Raw genomic sequence first — 19404 nt, 5'->3', positions numbered from 1 at the left:
CCATCAGATCCATGCCGACTCACAGCGGGCCCCACAGGACTGGGAACCCTTTCCTGGAGTCCAAAGCCCCTCTTTTTCTCCCTCAGAGGGTCTGTTCCTAGCCCAACGCATACACGACTACGCCCCCAGGGCTTTACAAGCCCCCTCGATGTTCCTATGTCTGGGTGGCTGCCCGGGGGTGGGCGTGGGAGGCAGGCCTGGGTGACGTGGTGCAGTGCGGCGGGTACCTGCAGCATCCGGCTGGCATTTCACCTCCAGGTCGACAGTGGACAGGCACAGCTTGTGGCCCTCCTGCAGCGCCGCCTGCTCCTTGGCGCCCCTCATGGAACTGCCCACGCTCAGGCGGCGCCCCACCGTGGTCACCTGCTTGTAGAACTGCTTCCCCGTGATCTTGTGGTCAAAGCCCAGCCAACTGAACTTGATCTTCACCCTGGAGGTGTGGGAAGGGGCCTGTCAGCCCCAAGGGCGCGGTGTCTGGGGCGGGGTTGCATGGGGTCAAAGAGGAGTAAGCCTACTTACGAATAGTCCATGTCCTCCGGCCCCGGGAAGGGCTCCAGTGGCCAGTTGAAGAAGCAGTTGAAGAACACCAAGCCGGAGCAGCCGGCCCAGACCACCAGGATGACGATGAAGGACACGCCAAAGTCATAGATGACCTGGCAGGCACGTGAGGGAGGGTGGGGTCAGAGGGGCTGAGCTGGCGGTGGGGAAGCCAAAGCGCACACGTGTCCAAGGGGCAGGGGTGGCTTCTGCAGCTCCTGCAGAAGTTTGCTTCCTCCTCACTCCGGGGTCAAGGGATGCACCGCATACCCACCCTCCCCACAACCCCTAGTCCTCTCTCTGTGGCCAGGGCACGGTATCAGTCCCTGGGCTTCCAGCTGGGGTCAAGCGCCCCTTCCTTGGGCGGCTTCCCCGACCACCCCCACTGCTGTCCCAGCCCCACTGGCCCATGAGTGGCTCTGCTTGCTGACCCCGTGAGAACAGAAGTCTGCAGGGCCAGGGAGAATGTCCAGGGTTGCTATACAGCAGCTCCTCCGGGAGGGAACAATCAGCTGTGACCCCCTTTGCTCTGCTGTGAAAACGGACATGACCCTGTTATGCAGCCTCACGGTGGTGCATGGAGGGGTGGGGGGTGAACGGTGTCATGGGATGGGGTAGGGGGGGGATGTATGAGCTGTTCTGGGCACAACTGCTATTTCTTTCCAGCACCCCAACAAGGGTCCCCAAGGGACATGCAGAGCTGCCCAGCAGGTAGAGACTGGGCCCACACGTGGCGGGGACGATTTGAGGATGTAACTCCCTCTCTTCCCAGGCAGCCACTCTCTCCTCCATGGGGCCTCCCCAGTCCCTCTGGAAAGGTCTGCACAACGGGGCGGGGTGGGGGTGACCGAGGGGGAGAGGTCCCTCTGCAGCCCTGGTGGGAGCAACAGGAACTGGAGGGGGAGCTAGGGCTGAAGGCCTCGGAGGGGTTTGTTTCTCCCGGACCTGGACCTGGGTGATTCCAGGGCTCAGGATCCTGCCTGGGAGGGAAGCAGCTGAACCAACTTGGCAGAGAGCTGCACTGTAGCAAATGGGGAGCTGGAGTCGCCCAACCACAGGGCTGGGGGGTGGTGGTGTTGGTGGGGGTGCTGGGGACCGACTCAGGACCCGGATGAACTCACCCACCCCCTCTCTCTACCCCAACCCAGAAAGGCACCCGGCTTCACATCCTGCCACAAGCAATGCGCTGCTGGATTTGCTGACAGCCAGCAGTTTTCTCTCCTTTGGGCTGTGGTTCCCAGGTGCATCCTGCCCAGGTGGGAGCGGGGGCGGAGCAGGGCCCGCCCGACCGCCCACAAGGACTTCTCCCTTCAGACAGGGTTGAAGGAGGCTCTGTGCGAGGGACACACTCACTCACACCGGACCAAACCAAAGAGCAGGAAGCCTGTTGGCCGCACCCTCACCTTGACTCCTGGGAAGGTGACGGCTGAGGAGGCATAGGACCCAATCATCAAGGCAATAAATGTGGACCGCAGGTCACCAAACATGTTGGGCAGCTGAAAGACATGGAAAAAGGGAACCCTAAGCATGCGAGGATGGAGGGAACAAAGACGAAGGAGGAGGGGAAGAGAGATTTGGGACACTGGCAGGCTTCATTGCCCACCTGCTCTCCTCCCTGTGGGCAGGGAGATTAAGATTAGTCCAAGGGGTAATTACTGCTCACTGAGCGAGTTTCTCCTTCCTGGAGTGAGATGGGGGCGGGAGTCAGGCAGACCTCAGCTTCCAGATGTAAAGACGGCTTGTTTGGTTTCCTGGCTGGCAAGTGTAGCCTCCCTTCTCCTCCCCCTCCCTGGCACAGGCCAGGGCCCTCCCACCTTTCCAGGGTTACCCTGAGAGGCCAGAGAGCCACTGCCGTGTGCCTCAGACATCTCTCAGAGGGAACAGGCTGGTTGAGAATCTATTTGGGGAGATGAGCGTCATTTCATAAATAAAAATGCTGGCGTCCCAGAAAGACCAGATGTCACCAAAAGCTGCAGTGGGGTTTTGAGAGCGGACGTAGGTTTCTGGAAGGCGCCCAGCAGTTGCCTTAGGACTGTCAGGGAGGAGATAGTAGGATTCCCCCTTCTGCATCTCTAAGTGCATATAGGGAATAGTCTCTCCGTTATTTTGTCTGAAAGGTCAGCACCTGGGAAAGCCCAATGGGGCCACTCTCAGCATCTCCCCTGAGCCCACGCTGGGTGGAAAGCAAGAGAAGGCTCATCTGATCATGACTTCATGGCTGAAGTAAACTCAGGCGCGGAAAAATATTGCAACACAGCAACGCCTTCCTAGAGTCCAACAGGCGTGGAGCAAAGTACATTCTCCCAAACAACCACCGGGCTGTGCCTCTTTTCCAACATGGAAAGAGACGGCACCGCCCTTAGGAAGGTTCTCATCCACACCCACCATGCTCCTGGCAGTGAGAATGGCTCTCTCGATGGCGATGCCCACCTGCTTCACTGAGGTCAGGTTGTTCATGTGGGCCTCCCCTTACGTTCCCTGCCCCGTTTGTCTTACAGGGAACATGTCTGGGCTGCCGGCAAGAGAATCCACTGTGGCTGAAAAAGGCAGTGGAGATTTCTAAAGGGGAGCGAGTCCTGATTGAGCGACACACCTGTCCCTCGTCATGTCTGGGGTTAAAAATCATCTAAGCAAAATGAAAAAGAATTTCTGTGCTTCAAAAAACAAACAAACCATCAGCAGGACAGTGAAATGAGAATGCACAGCATGGAAGAAATTTTGTTTTGTTTTTTGCAAATCGCACAACTGATTAGGAACTTGTACCTAGAATCTATAAAACACTCCCATACCTCAATAAAATAAACACAAATAACCAAATTCCCCAAATGGGTAAAGGACCTGACCGGACACAGTTCCCAAAGGAAGACAGTCAAATGGTCAGTAGGCACAAGAGAAGCTACTTGCCACCATTAGTTCATAGGGAAGTGCCAATCACAACCACCATACGCGATGGCATTCTGCCCATGAGGGTGGCTATACTCAGAAAGAGGGTAACGGATGTGGGCAAGGATGTGGAAAAACTAGAACCTTCAAATGCTGCTGGAGAGAATCTAAAATGGTGCAGCCACTTTGTAAAATAGACAGTTTTTAAATGGTTCAATGTTGAGTTACCAGGTGACCCAGCGATTCTATACCTAGCTAGGTGTGGGAGGTAGCTTCAAAAAGTGTGTGGAAAAATTCCATTCTCTTTTCATTCCATCTTTCCACAAATTTTTTGAAACTCCATCCCATACTAAGACAAATGAAGACATACGTCCATATGTAGTCCACGAGAAACATGCATATGACTGTACATGAACGAGTCAGTCTGTTTATAAAATTACTTTTGTGCTTAATTGAAAAAAAATGATGTTCACACGCACATACACATACAGCAGTGATGGTGGGGAACTATTAAAAAAGGGTTTTTGTCTTGCTATAATTCAACACTTATGTTTCTGTAAAAGTAGGCAATAACAGCAGTTTTAAAAATCAAACATTTGAAATCTAACACAATCCAATCCAAAGATATACTGTTATATGGGAGGCCCTTTAAAAAATAGCTGAAAAGTGCTCGCTTCGGCAGCACATAGACTAACATTGGAACGATACAGAGAAGAGTAGCATGGCCCCTGCGCAAGGATGACACGCAAATTCGTGAAGCGTTCCATATTTAAAAAAAAAAAAAAAGCTGAAAAGTAGATACAAGCTAAACGTCTTATCAACTGATGAATGGATAAACAAAATGTAGCATAACCATATAACAGAATATTATTCAGCCATAGAAAAGACTGCAGGACAGATAAAACCCTCAGGACCAATAATGAGAGTGGCGAAACCAGGAGGGTAGGGGGAAGTGGGGGGAGAAAGGGGCAACCGATCACAATGATCGACATATAACCACTACCCCCATGTGGACAAATAACAGAAAAGTGGATGAAGGGAGACAGCGGTCAGTGTAAGATCTTAAAAAATAATAACTTGTAAATTATCAAGGGTTCATGAGGGAGGGAGGGTAGGATTGGGTTGGAAGGGCAAAAAAAAAGAGGAGTGGATACCAAAGGTTCAAGAAGAAAGAAAATGTTTTTCAAATGATGATGGGGCTACATATGTTCAAAGGTGCTTGACACAATGGGTGTATGTATGCATGGATTATGTTAAGAGCTGTAAGAGCCCCCAATAAAATGATTTTTTTAATGAAGTATACTGATACATGTTACAACATGAACAAACTTTGACAACACTAGGCTAAGTGAAACTATTATGATAAGCAAACACAAAAGCCCATATGTGGTAAGATTCTATGTATATGAAATGCCCAGAGTAGTCAAACTCATAGAGACAGAAAGTAGAATGGTGGCTGCCTGAGGCTTGCAAAGGGAGTTTGTGGGTATGTGGGGAGTGACTGCTAATAGATACAGGGGTTTCTTTTGGGGGTAATGGAATGGATTGCTGTCTAACTTCCTGAATATACAAAAACCATTGTACGGCATGCTTTAAATAAGTCAGTTGTATAGTATGTAAATTACATCTCAGTAAAGCTATGCGAAAGGAAAAATTAGTAAGGGACTTCAGATGTTTTGACATGCCAGGATTGTAAAGAAGCATGACCAAATCCACAGGGTTTGGCCCGACATTAGGGAATAGGGCTGGGGTGGCTGGCCAGGATCCCCAAAGAATTCCAACCCTACAAAGATCTCTTCTTCCAGATCCCACCTAGATGTCCCTCTGTCCTCTGGGGGATGCCCCTCCCCCTCTGGGGGAGCAGTATCAGGAAACAGGGAAGGGGTGCGCACACGTGTGCCCAGGACACCTCAGTACACACTAATGGTGCCGCCTCCGTCGCCTTTATTCCTCAAGCCCAGACGCTGGGCCTGCTCCACACTGGTCACTCCTGAGAGTAGCTTTGTTGGGGACCGATCTCCAGGGCCATAACCACCCAAAGAAAACGCCAAAGATGAACTTTGCTCTGGTGGAAGAAGGGGACAGTTTCTGCCCGAGATGCCTCTCCAGCCAGGGCAGGTGAAGGAAGAGTGATCAAAGCGTTAAGTGATGACCCACCTAGAAGAACGGATGGAGGTCAAGAGCCTGGTATAAAAAAGACCACCCAGGAAAACTCTTTTCTGCTACAAATGTGGGCTTGCCTATGGGCACAAAGAGGGGTATCAAACTTTTCATCATGCCTAGGGGATGCGCCAGAGAACTAACTAGCTTAGGAGCAAGCCCGGACCTGGGCTAGAGGTTCAAAGTGCTGGGATTAACACGCAACCCTCCCTGATCTACAGGGGGCTGCTCCCAGCACGAGGCCCAGGACTGTGAATAGGAACCTCAGAGAGGAGCTCCCTTTCTATGCACCCATGGGCGACGAGCCCCTCACACTCATGCCTGGACGGCGCAGCATCGTTCCCACTGTCCTCCTCCTATCTTGCCTCTCCTGGCCTGGCAGTTCCTTACCAGCACCAAGACAATCCTTCTTCCTGACCGTTCTTTCAGTGAGCAGGGCCATTCCTAGAGCAGGACAGGCTCCAAGGGCACCACACGTCAAGTTACGCTTTCCCTCCATGCCCCGCCAGCCGTCAGAAAAGCAATGGATTTTCATTATTAAATATTTTGAACAAAGTATACATTAAGAAAGAGGCGCACAAAAGCCACCCTAAGGCCGCTAGGCTACCATTTTGATAGGTTTCCTAGAAATCCACCGGTTGCAGCTAGGCTACCATTTTGATAGGTCTCCTAGAAATCCACCGGTTGAATCCGTCCCACTCACAGTGAGCCCAGGTGTGCCGACCTGCAGCCGACAGCAAGGCTGCGCCCACGAACAGTGTCGTCATCGCCACTGAATGGGCATGTGGAAACTGTTGAATCGGGACCATCCGTTTTCATTTTTACGTACTGTATTATAAATGGTTTCTCATTTCACGTCATTTTTCTCCAACATACTTTGGAATGGGTGTAATTTATACAGCACTTCTCTGATAATTGAACATCCAGTCCTTTCTAATTCTTATCATTAATAGCCTTCCAGTGAACAAACTTGAGGGTAAATAGATGTAAACATAGTTACTGTGGGGGCTTCAAAAAGTTCATTCCAAAAATGCCCTTATTTTTTCATTCCATTTCCCACTAACTCTTTGAAGCCCCCCACCCCCATGTTATTTCCTTAAGATAAATTCCTCACGGTAGAAGCACTAGGCAAAAAGGCATATACCGTTGTTTTTTTGTTTTGTTTTGTTTTTAAGGCATATACCGTTTTAACGCTTTGAGATGTTCCTTGCCAAACTATCTCCCAGAAGAAGGACACCACGGCCACGCCAACCTTATGTTATCCTTTTAAAAATATGTATTTGCCGCTTCACCAGTAGGTACAAAATACGCTTGTGTGGGGTGAAAAGAAACAGACTGAAAGTTGCCTCAACAACAGCCTGGTGACAGAGGCGGCGGCAGAATGGGCTAAGACTGGACATGAGTTGAGAACTGCTGAAGCTGTAAGATCCATGGAGTGTATCAGCCTACTCCAATGCCACAGATGCTCAATTCTTCACATGATGAGAAAAGGCGAGCGAGAAATAGAGTTGATGACTAATGACTTGAACGAGACATACAAATATAGATTTAAATAAACCAGTCATTTCACAATGGATGGATGGATGGATTTGAAAAAGAGCTGTACGAGCCCCCAATAAAGTGATTAAAAAACCAAAACCAAGCCAGTCATTTATATTCTTCACTTGTCATTCTGTTCTAAGTGGCTGTTCGTGTCACAGTGGGTTTTGTAAGGCCTTGATCACTTAAAGACACCCACAGCTGAACCTGACCCTGCAAGTACGGTTTCTTGTTGGTCACTGACCTTCGTCTTAGCTGATGTTGCTGTGTCGCCAGCAGAGGATTTTAAATAAGTAGTCAAGATCTGTGTTTCAGCTTCTAGGGACTACAGAGGGCTAATGTTGATGCAGATGAAATCTCCCTGAAAAGGACACCAAAGATGACCTTGACCAGAGAAACCCAGAGTGTACACAGCCTGGCAAGGGTCCATGCGTGGTCACAGGAGAAAGGCAGGCCCTGGCGAAGAGGAGGCTGTTCCCTGTGGACATTCATTATTATGTATTTTTAATACTAATTGTATTTGATCCTTTAAGCTGCTTCCTTCCTTCTCTTCCTCCCAAAGCTGCCATTCCGGCCAATTTCCCCCATTTTCTGTGCCCGGGGCAGCGGGACCAGCAGCTTTTCTTTATTAATAAGTGATCATATAACCATATGATCATTTTTTAATTCCCCCCTCCACCTGCCTTTCCTTTTCTAAACAGTTTTATTGGCATTTAACCCACACATCGCACAAGTCAATAGTTCAATCATGATGAGAAGAGTTGTACAATCATGACCATAGCCAATTTTAGAACATTTTCTCGCCCCCCACCACCACCCATGGTTAAATCACTTTTTACCTGAGTTGTGTAATCACATCAGTTCTAGAGAGTGCTCCCTCCCCCCTCCCACATACATTGTTTGCTCCCTCAACCCCCTCACCCTACCTATCTCCCACCCTACACCCCTATAAACCCTTGCATCATTCCTATCTCTATGCCTCTATTCCTGTGCTGGAAAACCCAAAAGACACAGAAAAAAAAAAAAAGTGGTAAGGATAAAATGATAAAAATAATAATACAGAGGTAAAAAGACAAATAGTGAGTAAAAAAGAAAAGACCACCGCGAATATTTAAAAGGCCAGGGAAGGAATTTTTGTCATGGAACAAGCAAGAGATACTGGCACCTAGAAGAATCTCGTGGGGATCTGCCTGAGGCTTAATCGTGCGAGATGCTCTGCAGTTGGGTTTTGGGCTCCCACTGTCCTCCATAGCCTTCTACAAATGGGGTGTCCATAATTTTAACTCTTGATAATTTTCCCTTCATCATCTTTTCATTTTGTTATTGTCATCTTTGGGTTACACAAGGTGGTGTGCTTCTTCCTTGTGGACTTAGTTGACTCCTCACTTAGATGGTTGCTTGTTTGAATACAAGCCTTTAAGACCCCAGACACTATGCTGATTGATAGCCGGGCACCATCTGCTTTCTTCACCACACTTTGCTGTAGCACCTTATCTTCAGCGATCTCTTCATGAAGGTGAGTGTGGAGCAGGGCCATGTTATCTGAACTAATGGTTCTTGGATTGGGGCAAGAATCCACCTGCTTGTCCCTGGGATATGCATGACTCCAGTTTATTTTGATGGTCCTATTATGATAAATTCAAAACCCCAGAAGACCAACTACCCCAACCACTGCCACAAACCAACCCCCAGAAATCAAGAGGCAAACAAACTAAAACAAGCACACTAAAGGCAGGGAAACAAAAACTCCCTTGAAACAGAAAAGATAGCAACTTTTTAATGCCTATTCGTTTATCTTAAACACTCTCAAAACAACACGGAGGGAAGTGTTGGATGATCCTCAGTTGTTACCGATTGCCATGAGACCTGCAGCCCCAGGCACAATGCGGTCAGGTGACTGGGAATCACAGGGTGGTCACTGGCTGCTGTGGGGAGATCACCCAGCCTACCTTCCTAGTCCCCCTTAGTCGGGAAGCTCCATCCGAAACCTGTTCAGTGTCACAGAAACACAAAGCCTCTAGTGACAGGAGGTGGCTGTGCCTGAGGACCCAGGGTGGGGAATCCGATGGAAAGCAGGAATTCTACCCCTAAACTCCCACTACCTTCATTGAATGGGTGCGGAAGGGAAACAACCAAAAATCAGAGAGAATCGTCAAGGAACTCCTCTAAGTTGACAAGGGTCAAATGTGGAGTTGAAACCAGGTCAAGCCTACCTGCAGAGCTGCCCGGTCACACAGCTTCCTGGAAGCCTGCAGGGGTGCCCATCTGACACACACATCATCAGCTGCAGCCTGGAGGCCACTGCTCTCATTTCTCAGGCCTCAGGTGTGTTCTTCAGGGAGCATCCTGTCTGTTCCCCACTGGAAACTTCTCTTAGAAGTTTCAGGTGCTCTTCTTAGATCCCCCACCCCCATCCTTGGCCCAGTGCCCCACCTCCAGGGGAATTGCAGCTGCTTGAGGGTTCTCACCTGCTCCAGCCTCAGTCTGCGGGGAGGAGTCCCCACTGACTTGGATGTCCCTCCTTGCTCCCTCAAAGTGCAGAGGCTGAGGGGATGGACACCTGGCTGCTGAGTGCTCAGTGGAGTGCCCTCATGCCAGCCTCAAGGGCCTGTTGGCAAGGTAAGCGCCAGCCCTGCTGCCAGGGAGAAAGCTGGGAGCTGGGACACAGCTCAGCAGAGGTTGCTTCCTGCTCCTGGACTTAAGACAGGTTCGGGGGGTGGGGGGAGGGGAGGGCCTTTGTGCAGGTGGAGGCTGGAGGATGCCACCCCCCCCCTGGCCTGCTCTGTTCCCTTCCGGCCCCACCACATGGGGATGCCCATGACTCACTCGCTGGCCCTCTGCTGTGCTATAAACAGGCCAGGCTGGGTGACCTTCCCAGACACGAAGAAAACAGCAGCTGCTCATAGCCCCGCCCCTGGAATTCTGGGGACTGAGCAAGTGTGCTTTTGCAGAAGAGTGCCCCAGAAGTGGGCCCCAGGTCCCAAGGGGGGGTGCCTTCCCTGCCGGGGAGCCCCAAAGTAGGCTTGGGGGGCTGCTGGCAAGCAGGAACAAAAGGACCACTGGTTGTCCCCTGGGCCCTGCTGCCCTTCATGCACACACCTTGACCCTCGGGTGGGGGTGGGCGGGGTTTCACACACAGCCTGGGTGGGTTTGGAAGCTACACTCAGAGTTCGATGCTACCCTCGGCCAGGACCCAAGCACCAGACTAGACATGTGAACTCAGCAAAGCTGAACTGTTGTTTCCTGACAACTGCCAGCACTGCCGCCTCCCAGCACCCAGAGCCCAGGGGAAGGTCCCTGTGGTCACCTTTCCACTTCACATACCAGCCCTGCTGATGCCCCGCAGCACACTCTGTCCACCCCAGCGTGTCACATGTGGGAGCAAGTTCACCGGGCGGAACCTTCCCGGTAATGGGGAACTTTTTCCTAGGCTGATGGACTCAGCTGACTGCTTTTGGCTCCCAGGGCTTGGGACGCAACCTGGGGAAGCAGGAAGGCAGAGCTGGCTTGGGAGCCAGAGTGATCCTGCTCAGCTGGCACCAGGACTCCCCTGGAGTGCTGGGCGGGGGTGGGTGGGGGGTGGGCTGAGAGTGGAGAGTGGGGGCGGGGCGATTTACTGGGCAGGAATGCCGAGCTCCTCCCCTTCCTTCTCTACCCTGAATCCTTGCCTTCTTCGCCTTGCCTCTCCGGTATTTAAACATGGATACTGAGTCTGTTCTCAAACTCAGATCCCAGCTCCCGTGGGATTGAAAGTCAGACCACAAGGAATCAAGGGGAGAAAGCCCCCAGAGGAAGGTTTTACGAGGAAACCTGGGAGCACTTGGCTGCCAGGATTCAGCTCAAAACTCCCTCCCTGTTCCACCCCCACTGACAGAGGTCAGAGTAATGAAGTGGAAAAGATATTTTCAAAACGCTGGCTGCATCCACTGACATCTCTAAGCAACACGGGCCTTAGAGTGTGTGGTTGGCGGCCCAGAGGCCCCGCCTCAGCTGCTGGCTCTTGTTTGTGCCCCAGCCACCGGAGCGCATTTACGCGCTGTGTAAACCCCCAAGGAGTGGGGCAAACAGACCCGTGTGGCTGTCCAGATGTTCAGGGAGTGGGGGGGAGGCTGTGGCGCCGAACCCAGGGGAGGGCTCCCACCAGAGCAGGGCACACTCTGCACCCAGTGAGAGTCCTCCCTGCTGAGGATGCCACGGGGGGTGGGGAGGGGGGGGGTGGGGGGGGGGAGGAATCTCCCAGGGAGGACTGTGAGGGAAAAGCCCTCTGCTACTGTGGGGGCCCTTCTTCACCAAGGGGGAGGGCCACAGCTCAACAGCCCAGTGTAACAACAGGAAACCTCTTGGGACTCAGAAAATCCCCCAATTAAGGTTTCCAGGGCAATGTGTCCCCCAGATTGCTTGGTCGTCATTGAGTGAGGATCCACAGTCCCCAAGTGGTTGCAAGGGATCTGGTTGATCTGGATGCTCCTAAAAGCGACCCCAGAGGGGACTCCTTTGTCCCCCAAACTGGACCGTGGGTGGGTGGCACAAACAGAAAGGGCTGGTGTGCTTCCAGCTCGGCAGCGTCTCTGGGAACTGACCCGACAGTTCCGCTGTTTCAAGGCCTGGGCTGTGTCGGAACGGGATCAGCTCTGCTCAGCAGACGCCTTGGCCAACCGAGAGCATTGCTCAACCACAGCCTGGTGCCCGCTGGTCCCCTTCAGGATCTGCCCCAAGGAGGATGGCTGCCCGAGCCCTCATAAACCGCACAGGACAGGGAAGTGCCAAAGAAGATGCCAGGGGCGGGGTGGGAGACCCGGTGCCAAAGGACGGCTTTGCAAAGTGGTTAGAGAGTAAGCCTGTATAAACAGAGGGTGGGGCGGCAGGATGTGGGGGTGAGTGTCAGCCCCTGCCTGTAGGCGGGAAGTAGTGAGTTAACAGCTTCTTGGAGCTTCTAGATCAGGGGTCAGCAAGTGGTTGTGGTGGTGGTGTTGTTGTTGTTTTCTGTAAAGAACCAGATACTACATATTTGCGGCTTTGTAGGCTACCCAGCCTGTTACAAAAATCTCTAAGCTTGGCCAATGTAGCAAAAAGCAGCCATAGATCACACAGGAGGGAATGAGTGACTGAGAGAGTAGGCCTGTGTCCCAGGAACACAGGCCTGGGCTGGATTTAGCCAGAGGGCAGTAGTTTGCTGGTCTCTGCTCTAGACCCAAGAAGAATGGGGACCGTAGTGCACCAGCTATCAGCCTCCCTCACACAGATCCCTGGGAACCAAACGCTTTTCACGATGATGAGAGGATTTGCTCACCTGGTCACTCTCTCTCCAGTGAGGAGTAATGGGGCACTCCTGCCAGGGCCGTGGATCTTAACTTCACAGACCTCTTTCAGGCAGATAGGTGAACGCGCTGGGCCCTCTCCCCAGACAAAGGAACACACACACAGCACCCACGCATTGCATATACCACGCATATATACTCACAGAGTTCTTTACACGCTTTCAGTGTGTGTGTGTGCACAGCCCTCTGAAAACTTACCACAAATCACCTGGAGACCTGAACCTCACTAGGCCACTGGCTCTCTCAGGAGAAAGAGCCAATTTCTTTATGCAGGAAAGAACGCTTGCAAATCAATTAAACAGATTTTAAAATAAACAATCCTCTGAAAAAATCGGCACGAAGAAGCAATGCTGCCCAGAAGAAATACGAAGAAGCAACAGAGTAGCGAGAAGACCGGGCCTCCCTGATCATTTGAAGGAGCTACAGAGGGCCGCCACACAGTATCACATCCTGTCAGGTCAGACTGGCAGCCGATGGTTAAAACGCATTGATGGGGTGGCATGGGGGTGGGGAACTTTCCTTTATGCTGGTAGGATTGTATCGGTCTATAACCTTTCCGGAAGACAATTATTTGCCAGTCTATATTTATTACTTATTTATTTTTGGTAGCAGTCTATATTTATAGTCAAAGTTGAAACATGCCGATCCTCTGGCCCAGCAATTCCACTTCCAGGAATTCACCTTACAGAAATGTACATATTCGCTTCAGCAGCATTCATACACAGAAACACTCGAAACCAACCTAAGTGCCCATTAATGGGAAATAAATTATGGTATGTTTATAGCACATAATTACATGGTACTGCCTGCTAGTGAGGTAGAGCTCTAGAGGTCAAAATAATCAAGGGGATCACTAAGTTATGACAGGAAAAGATGTCAGAGATATACTGCTATGTGAAAAGGCTGTGTAACAGTATTTATGGAAAAGAGATTAACACTGATAATAAAGCAGGTTTTAAAAAAAGGTAGCTGAGGAATTACATCCCACACGGATGGAGGTAGGCTTAGAGAGTTCACAGCCTTTCTGAAATGTTGAGGTTTTAAAGTGAAAACCTTTGTTCATTTGTTTAAATAATCTTAAAAAGAATTCTTGTGGCCCAAGCTTGGGAAGAAAGGCCTGGTGGTCTACTTTCAGGAGACCAGTGGGAAAGCCCTATGGAGGGAGCACAGCTCTACTCTGACACACACAGGGGCCGGGAGTCGGCGTCAACTTGGTGGCAATGGATTTCGGTTGGTTTTCTCTCTTCTCTCTCTCCTTCCTTCTTTCCTTCCTTCCTCCTTCCTTCTTCCTTCCTTCCTTCCCCCTAAAAAGCCAATTGCTGCTGAATGGATCCTGACTCAGGGAGACCCCGTGTGTCCAAGTCAAAGTACGCTCCACAGGGTTTACAATGGATGATCTTTTGGGAAAGAGACCACCAGGACTTTCTCCCAGGATCCTCTTGGGTGAGCTCGGTCAGCAACAGAGAGTGTTAGCCAAACGGTTAGCACAGCCGGGAGATTCCATGGTTCTGTTAGCCCTGCCTAAAAGTTTCTTGGGCAGCAATTATGTAACTCATTTGAAAGGCTGTCCTAAAGGGGCCTTGGGATATGGCGGTCTCCCCCATTCGTCTTTGGCTTTATTACAATCATGTAGCTTCCTGCATTTCAGAGCATATGCTTCTCAAGTTCAGGGTTGTTTTTCAGTGCAGTTCAGAACTGCCCTGACACAGGCCCGGCATGACTAAAATGATGGGATGCCCGCCAGGTTTTCATGTTCCATCTCGAAGAGAGACTTTGTCATTTTCCCTGTCAAAGAACAAACAACTATGACTCGTGTTTCTCGTTTACACTAGTTACCGGAATCCGTGTACTTTTGAGTTATAACATATTTGTCACCATTTCAACATTTGCTTGTCCCTAGGAATTTGAGAGGGGAGAATTTATCAGCATCTCTGTGTGTGTGTGTGTGTGTGTGTATGTGTGAAAGAGAGAGAGCGCTTCAAAAAGTTCATGGAAAAGTGAAACTGCAGAAATGATACAATCTATCTACTCATTTTCTTTAAAGCCTCTCTGTGTGTCTATTTAGTGACCTGATTGAAAAATATACCAAAGAGAAGAAAGTAGCTCCTCTGAGCACCACCGCCGGTGGCAAGGAAGCCAGGGTCCCCAGGGTGGTGTGTGTCACCGCCTGTGTACCCACTGACTCCCTGAGCATCCCACACGCCTCACCTGGCATCTCTTTCACTGAGCCTTCCACCCCGACGAAGCTACCAAAGCAAGGGGTGGGAAGGGCAGGCCGAGAGGAATTGGGAAGACTGACAATTCCGCTACGAGTTACATACCCTAGAGAAGTAAGGCCCGTGGCAGGAACCGATCTAGGCGCGCCCACCTTCACTGCGGCATTATTCACAACAGCAAACAGATGAAAACAACCCAAGGGCCCATCACACACAAAGCTGAACACTGCGCAGTGTTAAAGAATCACGGATCCTTGAAACACCTCGTGACGTGGAAGAAGCCTGGGGATGAACCCTTCTGCTGAGCAAGGTAAGTCAGTCACAAAAGGACAAGCACCATGAGCGCCCACTATTATAAACAGTCGAGAGAAAGGCTTATGCACAGGCGCTCTCTGATGGTGGCCAGGGATGAGAGAGGAAAAGAGGAGCAATCACTAAGTAGCTGGTAGACCTCGATTAACTCGGGTGAAGGGAAAGGCCCTATACCTAAGGGGGAGTCAGTACAACACAACGCAGGCAAAAGAAGACACTGGAGGCACGCAAGCGTAAAAGGCAACAACGGTAAATGTGATAACAATAATTTAGGAGTGGATACACAGGTAAGATGTGTAAGCTGCACAGATGTGAGCTGGGGCATGGAAATACGCCAGGGGCACACATAGGTTTGGCAGAGGATATCTCTACATAAGTATATGTGCTGCAGATATACCCACACAGACAGTCGAATACACGGGGGCACAGCTATGCACACTTCTTAGCCATAGCCAAATACCTTAAGGCAGCAGTTGTCGACCTGCAGGTCGAGACTCCTCTGGCAGCTGAACGACCCTTTCACAGGGATCGCCCAATTCATAACAGTAGCAAAATAACAGTGATGAAGCAGCAACGAAAATAATTTTATGGTTGGGGAGTCACCACAACAGGAGGAACTATATTAAGGGTCGTGGCATGAGGAAGGTGAGAATCGCTGCCTTCAGGGATTGAGTCACTGGGATGGAGGGTTTAGCACCATGGCCTTGGGAGACATCTAGGTCAACTGGCACAACGGAGTCCATAGAGACAATGTTCTGTGTTCTACATCCTACGTAGGTGGGTAGCAATCGGGGTCTTAAAATCTCATGAACATTGGTCTTCTCCCTCCCCAGAGCAAGGAAGAATGAAGCAAAGCAAAGCCTCAAGGAAACAATTAGTCCAAAGAACAAACAGACCACACGAACCAGTCTCCACCTCCCTGAAACCAGTAGAACTAGATGGTGCCCTGCTACCACCTCCAACTGCACGGATTGGGCTCACAATAGAAGTCCTGGATCGCAGGGGAGAAAAACATAGGACAAAATCCCAACTCATAAAAAATGACCAGGCTTTCTGGTCTGAGACTAATGGAACCACTGAGATTAGGACCCTTAGATGCCCTTCCGATTTGGACTTAACCCACCCCCAGGAATCACCTTTCAGCCAAAGAGCAGACAGGCCTATAAAATGAATAGTAGCAGCAGTGACCGGCTCACCACAACAATCAACCAGGCAAAACCCACGGGGCAGCATGTGTCCCCAAACAAGGCTCAGAAGGCAGGAAGGGGCTTGGCAAGATGGGTGAAAAGAGACAGGGAATCCAGGACTGACTGCTGTCACCTGATGTGATTGACACTACAGTCGTAACGCAAACCGTGAACAAGTTGTTCAACTTGTTCTGTAAACTTTCATCCAAACCACAGCACCCCAAACCAAGCCCACCGCCACTGGGTTGATTCTGACGCACAGTGAGTGACCCTACAGGACAGAGGGGGGCAGCGAAAAAGAGGAAGGCCCTCAAAAAGATGGACTGGCACCGTGGCTGCAACGACGGGCTCAACATAAGAGCCACTGTGCGGATGGCGCAGGACCGGGAAGTGTTTCCTTCTGTTGTGCAATGCTGGGAGTCGGAGCCAACCCGAGCGCACTTGACAACATCAACAGGACAGAGCACAGCTGCCCCACAGGGCTTCTGAGGTTGCATATGAAGTGCTCAAAAACACAGACAGACAGACAGACAGACAGACAGACAGACAGACATTGGCTGTGGCCTGGCCTCGGCTCACAGCCTATAGGCGAGTGGTCACTGAGATGCCAGGATTTCCTTGTGTTCCTTTCAAGAAGCCCAGATGCCCCTGTTGGCCCACTAGTGACGGAGGGAGTCAGAACTCCGAGTGCCCTGCAGATCAGAATGCTAAATGCTGGGTCACAAAGACGTGTTCACGGGGAAGTCAGGTCAGGTCAAGTCTTCCCACTGGACCAAAGGCTCTTTGAAGAGCCCATCACTGTCCTTTCCCAGTGCCCGGTTTTGAATGGCACTCGGGCCTGATCAGGATTGCCTACAGAGAGCGCCGTCCTGTCCCCTGAGCCAGGCCTTCTCTGACTTCATTTCTTTCAACCCGCACCTTCCTTCAGCCTCTCCCACTTCAAAAGGCCTTCCTGCGCATCCAGTAAAGAGGCATCCTGGGGGTGGGAGGCGTGTTGGAACAAAACAAAACGTCTCCCTTCCCAGGAGGCTAACTGTCCTGGTGCATGACTGCCAGGCAGAATGGTGGCACAACCCCTCCCCTGAGTGTGCCCATTCATTCTGGGCAAAGACAAAGGTCAAGGGCTGGGGCAATTCCAAGGAATTCCCCAAACCTGTTTATAGGTTGCACTGTTAGCCTGAGTTCCCGGAGACGGTGGGGATGGTGATGGCTGCCAGGAAAAAGCATAGGGAAGTGGATGGAGGCTTGGCCCTCCCCGCTCCCACCTGCCCTGGGCCAAGACTAATGAACTGAGCTGAGCTCAGAGCTGGGCCGGGGATGGGCCCGCTCTGAAGGCTGTGGTGTGTCCTGTGGTCTTCAAGCTTGCCTGCCAGCCTCCCCAAGTTGGGGTGCCATTACCTGGCTTTGCTGCCAGGCCACTTTGCCAACGGCCCCTTGACTGTTTGGGGTTGTCAGGCACATGGAAGCGGAAGGCAAGGGAACTGACGCCCTCAGAGCTGCCTCGAATTCACAAGTAGGTGACTTAAGAAAACCGACCCTTACCGTTAATGACGTGAAGGTCATGCACATCCCACCAAAGCCGTTCAGGGCCAGGGCGATGAAGATGAGCACGGAGAGAGCTGTAAAGAACAGAAATTCCCTGAGGGGGGTGGCCACCGAAGAGCCTCAGGGCGTGGAGCAGGCACCGATGAAAGTCAACTGAATAGACTGCAACCCACCAGAGGCTAGCGCCCCACACCTGAGGAGGCAGAACAGACTCGCCTTCCCGCCTATGCCCGGGGCTTGGCCTTGGGCAGAGAAGCCCTAGTGGCGTTGTGGGTCAAGTGCTGGCCCGATAACCACAGGGATGACAAGGATTCTGTACGATAGTTGGAATCAACTCAAGGGCAGCGGTTTTCTGGTCTGGGACTCTTACAAAGGTACGTCTCTGCTCTCCACTGCTCACTAGCCATTCACTAAGCAGGCAAGAGCCTACAGAAGCCACTGGACTCAAGCCAAAATGACCTCTGGTCCAACATGCAGGAGCTGAGCCCGGACGAGATTCAAGTGAAACCCAACTGCCCTGCTGGTGTTTGTTCTGAAATCCTTGAAGCAAGGGCTCCACCTGAGCAGGTTGGGGGGCCAGGAGAAGAAACCAGGTGGGTTCCAAGTCATCTTCTCCGAGAGGACTTGGCCCATGGCTCCTGCAGACACCCAAGGGCACCCCAGCAGCTAGCCTGATTTGGAGAGCTCGTCCCTCAAGTTAGCCTCAGGAGGCTGTCAGGGGCAGGCTTGGCTTGGGGAGGAGAGAGGAGGGTGGCAAACCCTAAGCGCTCCTCTTGGACTTTTGGCAGTTGCTCTCTTGCTCAGCTACCCATTTGAGATATTCAGCTAGGTGACGGTCCGCCAGACCCCTCTAACTCAAGCAGGGCCAACCAGGCCCAATAGCACTGCCAGGACAGCCTCTCCCGGGCTCTGGAGACAGGGCGGAGGAAGAGTGTACTCACAGTTTGGGTTATTTGCTCCATATGCAATCAGCAAGCAGGAAACTGCAAAGCAGGCACTAAAAACAAGCACAACAGTACTTTACTGTTATTGGTGGTACCATTTCAGAGTCTCCACTAGATGCTGAAGGTTTGACGAACATGTATGGACACTATCTCTGTGGGAGTTACACAATCTGCTGTCAACATGAAGCGATTAAGAGTGAAGGGGTGGAGTCTAGCCTGTCAATCGCGTCGCAGCTTGATGACCTCATTTTGGAGGCGTGATGGAGATAAATAGCTCACTGGAGGCCAGATACACTTTCTGTCTGCTTCGTCTCCCTGTGAGACATTCCTGTTGACAAGCCACATGGAGCTACACTGATGGAGCCAGAGCCCTAGAGCTGGAGGAGCCACCTGGAGACCTATACCAGCGCTGAGATGCTTCTACTGCCACTGCATCCACAAGACTTTCCCCACCCACTGGCCTGTGATCTTCCTGCATTCGGCATCCTTGCCTGTGTTGCAGGAGTCCGAAGAGGAATTTATAGACTAGTATCAGGCATATGGGCTAATATCAGACTTATGGATTTGATCTGGACTGGGCTGGGATGTTTTCTTAATGTGCAATTGCTCTTTGATATAAAGTTCTCTCTTACACACATCTGAGTGTCTCTGGATTTGTTTCCCTAGTCCACCCGGACTAACACACTCTCTGAGCAATGTGTGAGCAGATTTGTTGACTTGCTATGCCCCCAACTGGTAAAAACAAACAAACAAACCCACGTGG

The 19404-nt window shown here is 51.1% G+C and overlaps 1 protein-coding gene and 1 non-coding gene across 5 annotated transcripts in view; one reads left to right on the top strand and one right to left on the bottom strand.

Moving 5' to 3' along the window:
• Window positions 1-19404, bottom strand: part of SLC43A2 (solute carrier family 43 member 2) — a 41325-nt gene that overhangs the window by 9681 nt on the left and 12240 nt on the right. For all 4 annotated transcript variants that reach the window (XM_045299657.1, XM_045299656.1, XM_045299659.1 and 1 more), the window contains 5 exons: window positions 18639-18694; window positions 17695-17771; window positions 1941-2033; window positions 520-653; window positions 228-430 (listed from right to left, as the gene is read on the bottom strand). In XM_045299657.1, coding sequence (XP_045155592.1) covers window positions 228-430; window positions 520-653; window positions 1941-2033; window positions 17695-17771; window positions 18639-18694 — 563 coding nt within the window. The remainder of the gene's footprint in view (window positions 1-227; window positions 431-519; window positions 654-1940; window positions 2034-17694; window positions 17772-18638; window positions 18695-19404) is intronic.
• On the top strand, window positions 4087-4193 carry LOC115873018. Its single transcript, XR_004048194.1, has one exon. It is a non-coding gene; the product is annotated as a U6 spliceosomal RNA (small nuclear RNA).

The sequence above is a fragment of the Echinops telfairi genome, unplaced genomic scaffold (genome assembly GCF_000313985.2).
Source record: "Echinops telfairi isolate 266 unplaced genomic scaffold, ASM31398v2 ScPeMD7_7458;HRSCAF=8496, whole genome shotgun sequence".
Classification (NCBI taxonomy): Eukaryota; Metazoa; Chordata; class Mammalia; order Afrosoricida; family Tenrecidae; genus Echinops; species Echinops telfairi.
This window is presented reverse-complemented; position numbering and strand designations above follow the sequence as displayed.